The sequence below is a fragment of the Poromitra crassiceps genome, assembly GCF_964638095.1.
Source record: "Poromitra crassiceps genome assembly, chromosome: 16".
Lineage (NCBI taxonomy): Eukaryota > Metazoa > Chordata > Actinopteri > Beryciformes > Melamphaidae > Poromitra > Poromitra crassiceps.
This window is the reverse complement of record NC_139645.1, coordinates 30,799,838-30,809,837: the sequence shown is the minus strand read 5'-3', so window position 1 is coordinate 30,809,837 and position 10,000 is coordinate 30,799,838. Positions and strand designations below refer to the sequence as shown.

The 10,000-nt window shown below is 45.0% G+C and overlaps 2 protein-coding genes across 2 annotated transcripts in view; one reads left to right on the top strand and one right to left on the bottom strand.

Annotated features, from left to right (window-relative positions):
- The window catches only part of LOC310791583 (intermembrane lipid transfer protein VPS13C-like), a gene marked incomplete at its 5' end in the record, with an annotated part of 101,032 nt that overhangs the window by 29,726 nt on the left and 61,306 nt on the right, over window positions 1-10,000 (bottom strand). The window contains 3 exons of the mRNA XM_083653250.1: window positions 13-153; window positions 1,015-1,159; window positions 9,833-10,000. The exon at window positions 9,833-10,000 is cut by the window's right edge and continues 68 nt beyond it. Of these exons, the coding sequence (XP_083509376.1) occupies window positions 13-153; window positions 1,015-1,159; window positions 9,833-10,000 (454 nt within the window). The remainder of the gene's footprint in view (window positions 1-12; window positions 154-1,014; window positions 1,160-9,832) is intronic.
- LOC310790943 (putative nuclease HARBI1) lies at window positions 2,921-7,544 on the top strand. The gene is made up of 3 exons (XM_083652650.1): window positions 2,921-3,791; window positions 4,022-4,136; window positions 6,687-7,544. The coding sequence occupies exons 1-3, from the start codon at window positions 2,998-3,000 to the stop codon at window positions 7,101-7,103; spliced, it is 1,326 nt and encodes a 441-aa protein (XP_083508776.1). The 5' UTR covers window positions 2,921-2,997; the 3' UTR covers window positions 7,104-7,544.

Genomic DNA, 10,000 nt, shown 5'->3' with positions numbered 1-10,000 from the left:
CATGTGTGGTACCTGTAGCCAGTGCAGCTGGGCCCTCAGGCTCCTCTGGTGTTTGGACTGTTTGAACTCCACCTGGATGCCAGACAGGAAGTTCCTCCTCACCGGGCACGAGAAGGGCGCACGCATCACCATGGGAACCCGGCCGAAGTTCACCTGTAACGCACACACACACAGTGATATACACTTAGGTCACATAGTCCCACCCCCAAAATACACACTACGTCACATACAGCGGCTATCTTCTTCTCCGATTGGTTGCACTCATGAAAGGTCAGCTATAAGTAGGTCCACGTTGAGAGATTTTGAACTTTGAGCGCAGAGCAAAGTGGCAAAATCGAGCTGTGCGCGTCGCCAAGGGTAGCGCTGCCACCTAGTTGAGCCGCTCTGCCCCTATAGGAAAACAACGGGACAGCAGGCGCAGAGCTGTTTTACCATGGATCATGTGTAGGCGCCTTAACAATGGTAAGCCACCAGCAGGGCAGACTGTGCAAAACTGGTTAAAAAAAATAAAAATAAAATAAATTTGGGGAATATTGTGATATCCAATATTATTGAATATTATGTTGATTGGTGGAGCAGATGATGTCATGTACAAATGTACTGTAATACTCTGTTCAAGACAACTCGCAGAATTACAGGTAGGAAATTCGGGTATCATTTCAGAGCTCCAGTTTGTGAGTTGACGTCATCAAAATGTTTGTTGACCTACATGTAATTTGAGGTGTAATTATGCAATATGTGTTTACATTCGCTCTGATTATAGCAATATGTTCAATTCAGCTGCTATTTTACCAATTAAATTAGCTAGCCGTGTATGTTTTTGTAACTCCGAGTTAAAAACGGCATGAACGCAACTATGCCGTAGACCGGAAAATCCAAGTTGAAAGTTCCGAGTTCCAAGTTGTCTTGAACACAGCATTAGCCTGGACATTAAAGCATATGGATAGGATTAGCAGTTAAGACGTTATGTAACACTTTAGAACCATAGCAATTTTTAGCCGTGTGTGCGCGGACCTCCAGGTTGCTCTCCAGGCGGACCCAGCCCGGATCAGTGTCCCCTGCCTGGTGCTTCTGGAAGGCCTTCTCCAGCAGGAGGATGTTCTTCTGGTTGAACGGCTTCCAGCGACTCTTGGGCCTCATCTCCCACACCACACCAGAGCTGAGAGAGAGGGTGTGTGTGTGTGTCCATGTTTAAAGTCACAGTGAAATGTTAACTGACTTCCCATGTCACAAAATGAACCTATTTAACAATACATCAATACATGTTCTCATTGTAAAACATCCAATTTCTTCTGTACGGAAGCCCCGAGACGCAAGTGAGGAAAATATTTCTAAATGTCTAATTCTGATCTAAATAATTTTATCTCCTGTATTTATGAGTTAAGAACATAATTTTATTTTTTTTAATATAATTTTTTGGGGCATTTTTGCCTTCATTGGACAGGACAGCAGGGAGACCGGAAAGGTGGGGAGAGAGAAAGGGGGCGACACGCGGCAAATGAGCACAGGCCAAACCCGAACCCGGGTTGGCCACACAAAGGACCAAGCCCCTGTGGCACGCGCTCCACCAGGTGAGACACTGGGATGCCCCGACTTGAGAATATCTGAAAAAAGTTTTGTCAGGATCAACATAAGTTCCTTGTTCATTTATTTTCATTTGTGGAAACCGTGTTTGTTGTGATACTTATTTTGGCCGCAAGAGTGCACTAATGCTTTTAGTCCAGATATAAGACAGAGTACTGCATTGCAGGAAGGTTGGTTCTGATCAGAGAACTGCACCCAGTTTGACCCGGTTCAGATCCAAACTTCCCTGGTAGGGGCAGAAAGGCATGATGGGACATCTATGCAAAGCAGCCATGGCGTCAGGCGCTCAGGACTGGTGGGCTGCGCGGGAGGCGATATTTTTTTCCCCATGATGGCGAAGGCTAGGCGAAGGCATGACCCCGCCCCTCTCTGCCTCTGATTGGCTGACTGCACTTCTGACTCTCCTGCTTCGCAGGCGAGTCAGAAGTCATCTCAAACAAGCCTAATATATTTAATTCAGTCACTAAGCATTATTTGTTCATAAAGTGAGCAGCAGGTGCAAAACAACCATTTAATCAACAAGCATGAGATGGCAGATGGCAGCATAGAATCAAAAGGTTATGTGTGAGATCAATAGCCTACTTGAATGTGTATTTTTTCTTTTCATTCTAAATGTCATCACCTTGTTTCTTCTGATTTATATTTCAATTCAAATACATGTCACTTGTGTTACAATGAGCTGAATTAAAGTTCAATGTAATGCAGTGACCCTGTTCTTATATCAGCCTTGATCATTCTCATGAGTCTTTCATCTTTTTTTTTAGATGTCCCTATAGGCTACATACCTGGACTGCCAAGAGTAGCAGCAGTGTTATAAACCACAGGGCCAGACTATATTAAAACATAAACACACATGACGTCTTTCATTCAGGCTAGCAAGCAAAACTGCTGTCTGTCTGATCCACTGAGTCTCACCCATTGATGTCTCACCACAGACTGTAGAAAGAGATGCAGGATAGCTAAGCGAATGTGATTGGATGAACATTTGACGCTAGGCCAATCAGAGGCAGAGAGGGGCGGGTCATGCCTTTTTTCCATCATCAGCCGCCCTCAAAGGATCCAATTCACACTTCCTCCTCCTCCCCCTTTGATCACATGACTCAAATTCCCCAACTCCCCTCCTCCCACACACACACACACACACACACACAGTCAGTATTCATGCAGCAGGCTGCTGCATGAGGAGAGAGAACATGCGGTCTCTCCAACACAGAGAGAAAGAGGAGCCCTTTTTGCACTGAGAACACGCGATACTGGTGTGAAGAAGCTCCGCCATTAGGAGCTCTCTGTCCTTTCTTTACACAACAAACCAGAAGGAAAGGAGGCGTGCCGTGAACCGACGTTAAAAAGACAACAGCGTGGACGTCTAGTGTGACGTGTAACAAACGCGCCGCTTCCCAAAACAACAACAACATGGCGCCGGAGTCGCCGCCGGACATGGCTGCTGTGCTTTTGGTAGCCGTTCATGTTCTGCAAATGCGAGCGAAGTTGCTGACGCTCCTCTTCCACATGATGGGAACAATGGCGGATTCGTGGGAGCAGATCGAGGCGAGGTTCGAGGAGGACCTGAAGAGGAGCCGGGAGCGCTTCGAGGAGGCGAGGCGCGCCAGGCTCAGGAGCCGCAGGCGGAGGCGTTTGCTTCTCCTCGCACAGTGCGGACTGATCTCGGAGAGACGCATGTGGAGGAGAGAGAGACCACACGGGCCCGTGTTCTGGTCCAACGTCCTCAACAATTTCAATGACGACGAGTGGCGGAGTCATTTCCGTATGTCGCGGGACACCTTCGGCTTCATCTCGGAACTCGTCGGGCCACACCTGACGCGCAGGACGACAAACTGGCGGCAGCCTCTGGAGCCTCGGCTGCGACTCGCCGTGGCGTTGTGGTGGTACGCTACCCCGTGTGAATACCGCTCCATCAGTTGTATTTTTGGCGTCGGTGTCGCCACGGTGTGCGTGTTGGTGCGCCAGGTTACCAGAGCGCTGAAGACGGTGCTCTATAAACGCTTTGTTGACCTGCCGAGTGGCGCTCGTCTTCGGGAGACGGTGGACGCATTTGCCAGCCGGGGCCAGGGGTACCCACAGTGTGCCGGTGCCATCGGCGGCACACACATCCCCATCCCCACCCCCAATGTCGACGCACCGGCCTACTACAATCAGAATGGGTGGCACTCCATTGTCCTACAAGCTGTTGTTGACCACAGATGCTGGTAAGGAGCAGGGCATTTGTGCTAAAAAAAAATCAATCAACAAGTTGGCCTTGCTAACTTTGTACTTTGTCACACTTTACTACTCTGTTTATATCTTGTATTAAGTTGTAAATGTATTTGTACGTATTGTGTTGTCTGTGTATCTTATATAACTTGTGCACCAACTACACCAAGCTAGTTTCTGATTGTGATGAATGATCTGTACACGTCTTGTCTTTTTGTCTCTCCAGCTTCACACACGTGTTTGTAGGTTGGCCTGGTCGCTCTCATGCTGCTGAGGTGTTTTCCAACTCGCCCATCTACAGGAAGGCTGAGGAGCAAGACGGGTACCTCTTCCCACGTGAGGTAAATACATATCTACTCCATTTTACAGTCATATTATCTGTAGATCAATCAATTTATTTTGTCACATGTTGGGCATCACCTGGTAGAACGTGTGCCATCAAGGCTTAGTCCTTCACGCAGCCGACCCGGGTTCAAATCCAACCTGCAGTCATTTGCTGCATGTTCTGTCCTCCCCTCTCTCTCTCTCTCCCTCCCTCTCTCTCTCTACCTTCCTGTCACTGTCTAGCACATACTGTCCTATCAAATGAAGGCAGAATGGCAACAAAGAAAAGTCACATGTAATCATAACACACACTTCTGCTCCAAATAAAGCTTTACTTAAGACGAAGACGTTTTGAGCCTCAGCTCTTCATCAGGTCATCTTGTCATTTTTCACATGTAATCATAGTGATACAGTCATAGTGATTAGGGGTGGGCGATATGACCATCTTAGATCGTTCACTTTCAGAATGGCTCCACGATCTGCCTTTCCAGACAGATCGTTAGAATCGCGCTACATGCAGTGCACATTCTATCAGTTGCATTTCTATGTGTGAAATACGCTTCCCAAGTTTTCCTCCCCTCCCCCTTTTCACTTTGCAAAGTGCAGCAGCATGACAACACGGAGCGGAGTTGGAGTTTGACACACACACACACACTTAACCAGGGCTTGCCTTGACAAGGACCTCCCGTCATCCCAGGGACGTTAAAAATAGCGTTAATTAATTTGTACACTGGCAGATAGAGTGGAACTAAACGGAATAGTTTGAGTTTAATTTGCTTCAGTCGGACTTGGCAGTTATTTTAAATGTGAGGACGCATATTTGCTCCTAATCTGCCCTCATCCTGCTGCCTCGTATTCTCACGGTACGGCCACATCTACGCGTCGTTTGACGCGGGCTGACGCTGCTGCCCATCCACTTTGTATTGGAACATGCTGCTCGACGCCTCGCAAAGCATGCTGGGAGACCAGACGACGCGTAGCAGGCTTGTGAAGCGACAGCCAGCGACAGAGGGGGCGGGCTGGAATTTGACAAAGTACAAAGCTAGCCAATTGAGCTCGTCCTAGGACCTATCCTACCCTTCCTGTCCTCTTCCACTTCCTCTCTACCACCAATTTTCAAAGAAGCAAAGTAAATCTAGCAGCAGCTAGCTTGGGAGCTAGCTGCTGCTTCCGGATTTCCATGCCCACCAAGCGTCAAGCGTCCATACAGCCAAGCGTCAGCCCGCGTCAAACGACGCGTAGATGTGGCTCCACCGTCAGGAGAGCGCGTTTCTGCTCCACCTTATTTTCTCCCCCCCCCCCCCCCCGCCTCTCTCTCACTGCTTAAAGCTCAACGCTGTGTGTGTGTGTGTTGAGCCGCATGTCTCTGCTCTGTCTGTCGGTCTCTCCATTAAATTAGCAAATTGACAAATGACAATCACGCAACTCAATCGCAGATAGCCAATATATTTGTCCCTTCACCCAAACCTACTGTATAAATAACAGTGAACCAAGAGATCGATGGATAGATAGATAGATGGATGGATGGATGGATAGATAGTAGGGATGGGCATCGAATTTCGAATTTTCTAATAATCGTTGTTATTATCAAGGTCGACTTTTATTATTGAAATTCGAAATTCGAATTTTTTTTTTTTTTTTTTTTTTTTTGTGAAATGTTGCATTGTCTCCCCTGATTCTAAGTATAGTCAAATCGCTTGGTTTGAGCAAGTAAAACAATTTTTATAAGCATTTTAAGCAAGGTTTATGGAAAAATGAATGGCGGATGAAATCCCATGAAGAGGGAGAGGGGGACTTTGGCACCCCTTTGGCACTCAGACCTGAGCCTACTAAATATTTAATGAACCACTCATGATTGTCAAAACTGTTTTTTATTTTCGAAAATGTCAATGTCATGTAACATGTTCTTTATTTCAGTGGTGCAATGCTTGTTTGAGCTAAAAATCCACAGCAGAAGCTTTTTATATTAATTAATAAAGCCGTAGACTTAGAATCAGGGGAGACAATGCAACATTTCACTCACCAAAAAAAAAAATTTTTTTTTTTTTTTTTACATTTTTTTTAATATTTTCGAATTTCGAATTAAATTCGAATTTGGCCAGCGAATTTCGAATAGTGTTTTTGCTAGAAATGCCCATCCCTAATAGATAGATAGTGTTTGCATGCTTGTGAACATTCTTTTTTAGCACATGAATTATTGGAAACTCAGCGTAAATTAATGACATGAAAATATTTATAAAACAAATTGTATTTTAAATTTTCATGAGTTTTCTAGGTTTCTCATGGCCGTACGAGCCCTGGAATTAGTTTGGTTGTACTTGTACTGTTTAGTAACTTGCAAAATAGTCTTAAAAACCAATATGAAAAAGAATCGTGATAAGATCGTGGATCGTGATCCAGCCTGAAAAAATCGTGATATGATATTTTTGCCATATCGCCCACCCCTAATAGTGATTTACTGTAGCATATATGGGTGTACAGAGCTGACACACCTGACACCTTTCTGACAAAACTAACTTGTGTGTACTGCTACACGTACTTATACATCTGCGTTGCTCTCTCCACAGAAATCCATCACTGTTAACGGAGTGGAAGTCCCTGTGCATCTAATCGGAGACACAGCGTACCCCATCAGGAAGTGGCTGATGACGGGCTTCACACGCGACCACCTAATCGCTGAGCAGCAGAAAGCCTTCAACTTCAAGCTGGGCTCGGCGATGACGGTGGTAGAAAGTGCATTTGGACGTCTCAAAGGTCGCTGGAGGTGCCTGGCCAAACGAAATGACATTTCTACCTCCTTTGTGTCGGATGTTGTGGTCGCCTGTTGTATTCTACACAACATCTGTGAGATCCATAAGGAGCACTTCTTACCAGAGTGGAACACTGAGCATCCAGACCTCCCTGCTCCTCACAGTGTTGCTTACTATGGTGAACATGAACCGTCTCACCAAGCTATCCGGGATGCTATTATGTCCATTTTGTAGCTGTTTACACACGTCAGATGTCAGACCAGACAACAACTAACATGTAGGCTGTTTACACAGGTCAGATGTCAGACCAGACAACAACAAACATGTAGGCTGTTTACACACGTCAGATGTCAGACAACAACGAACATGAGGGGGAAGCCAGTGAGATGTGTTGTCCAGATGTCTTGACCCATGTTTTAAGGCGTAGCTGCTATAATGCACTTGCTATAAGAAGCAAGTTGGATGTGTGTGTGAACATGACTAGGTGTGTGATGTGCAAACACCTTCCATTATAACTGCAGAAGTGGATAGGAGGCACCCGAAAAACGAGCTTTACATTCAATGTGATGCTAAGATATTACTTGAGATTTTTTTTTCCTGCTTGAGTATGTAAATATTGTACATCATATTGATACATTAGTTTTTCATATTTTACTTTTTTTACAGCGTGACATTCTTCAAGACGTTGGCTTTCTTTCTATGTATCTTAACAGCCATTGTTACATTACATTTGTTACAAATGCTGTGACATTTTCTAAGTGGGAGGTGGCTATTTCCTGTAAATAAACTTCATTTTTTGATGATTCTTTCTTTCCTTGTTCTTAAATTCTAATCATGGTCAATCACATGTGTGGTGGTCTGCAGAAACATGTTGCTGCTGCACCTTGTTGGCAATGAGCAAAATACGGTTGAAAATGAGTATGTATTTTGAGTGATTTGGTTACTTTCATCTCCGTAGTACTGTTTAGTACATCACAGTGAATAATTATTTTCATAAAACAAAGGGAGAAGTATTGATTTTTATGGTTTTGGTGGAATGCCACTCTAGAAAATAAAATGTGGAATGTTTAAAGCCTTTCTCACATTTTACTTTTAGACACATAACATTAAAATACTAATAACTTTTGATCTGAGAGCTATTGCAGTCATTCAATAAGTTATATACTCTATAGTGGAGAGTTTCTAATTTATGAAGATGTCAAATTCCCTCCATGTGAAGGTTTTTGCAGACCACACATACCAGTGGTTCACCAACTTGTTGATGTTAAAGGAACCATAAACTGATACTAATCAAACCCCCATTTGACAAGATTTTGTGCCATCGTCCCCCATCTGATCAGATTTTACCTTTAGATGTTTTATTACAGAAAGTGTGTGAAACCCATGAGCAAAACAGCCATACATGTCCTGCTTCCCCTCTCAAACGTCCCTCTATGCTAAAGTCATACTGAAGGCAGACAAGAGGATCATTGTTCATGTAAATGAAGCACTCAGCCGTTGACGTCACAATGTGCTTGATGAGTGTCTGCTACATGTCCTGAATGTGCCCTCGTCACATCTGCTTGGAGAAAGTTCTCCTGCTTTCCCTCTGAAAGCCCATGATAAAGTGACTTCTCTCGCCCATTCATCTCACAATGTGCTTGATGGCTGCCTGTCTGCAACAGTTTGGGGAAGAAACACAAGTGTCCATGAACAGTAACAGTGCTCCAGCCTTGATGTTGCAGTGGAACAAGGTATAAGCCAGAGGTTCTTACCAATAGACGATCTTTGGCGCAAATGCTTAGACATGTGACATAGTTTATTACGGTGCAAGCAGCTTTGTGTTTCCACTGTACACTGAGGATTGTACACAGCCGGAAAAACTGTCAGGAGGGGGGCTTTAAAGTGGAACTGAACCTGTTTGTGCATAATGAGTCCGTTTCAGACTGAAAACATAGTTTGTCTAAGATGACAGGTTGAGAGGCGGGTCATAGTATCATGTCGATGATTTTATTTGACAATTCTGGGGACTGGATTGGGCTTTGGCCAATCCTGGCGTGTTCCGCCTCCAAATCGAGTGGGATTCAGTGTGTTGTGGCGCTCCTCTCGGGAAGAGCCTTTTGACGGGAGGAGTGGAGCTCAGCGAGCCGCAGGCAGCCAGCTGCCTTCGTGTTGCCGAGCGGAGAGTGCAGCACGTCGGCCTGGAATCTCCGAAGTGCGACCCCTGACAACCAAGCTCTCGGATGAGCGCGCCATTATCGCTGCTATAACGATACGATATCCCTGGAATGCGCGTTTTAACGAGCCAGTTACATTTCTTTGGATTCTTAGAGATTATAGTTTTTGTTTTTTATCCATGTTTCTAACAATTGGCCAAGTTAGTAGTTAGTTTATGGGATAGGAATTCTGCCAGATGACAGGCACTAGGCGCCATTTTCTACCTCATTTGGAAGAGAAAATTATCCAGAAATGAAGATTTGATTGACAGCTGCATGTCGTGATATGATTGGTTGAAATGGGGTAGAAATTTGATAGTACTGGGTGACGTCAGCAAACTGTAAATTACTGTTATCAATGAAATCTTGAAAAACGAACTTTTGACGTGAAAAAGTGTGAAAAACTAAAGAAATTAGATTGTTGTGATTTGTTTTGCATACATTATTAAATAGGTGCACTGCATACCCAGGTATTTGAACTAAAAGAAAAGAAAAGTCATTCTTGGGTTCAGCTCGACGTTAAGACCCCTTTTGTAACATTCACCAAGTCATAAACACAGGAGAGAAAACTATTTAGATCAGACTTAGAAGGATCACCAAATTATTTTCCTCTTGCATCTCAGGGCTTCGTAGATCACGATCCCCCTGAAGATTTTCCATGGTTCCTCTTGGCCACGCCCCTGCTCCCTGTGTCTATGTGTGTGTGTGTGTGTGTGTGTGTGTGTGTGTGTGTGTGTGTGTGTGTGTGTGTGTGTGTGGTGTGCGTACCTGGTGATGCCGACGTAGGCGATCTCTTGGCGGTTGGTGTTGTTGATGAGCGACAGGCCGAGGTTCTGCAGCGACACGTTCACTTCCTGCTGGAACTGCTCCAGCTCCTCCGCCTGCCGCGCCTTCGTCACCACGGCAACGTCCTCCGTGAACAGCAGCACCCGCTGA

Coding starts and splice junctions, on each gene's coding strand:
- LOC310790943 (XM_083652650.1), top strand. CDS start 2,998: ATGGCGCCGGAGTCGCCGCCGGACATGGCTGCTGTGCTTTTGGTAGCC. Junction 3,792..4,021: donor GTTGTTGACCACAGATGCTG/GTAAGGAGCAGG, acceptor TTGTCTCTCCAG/CTTCACACACGTGTTTGTAG. Junction 4,137..6,686: donor GGTACCTCTTCCCACGTGAG/GTAAATACATAT, acceptor CTCTCTCCACAG/AAATCCATCACTGTTAACGG.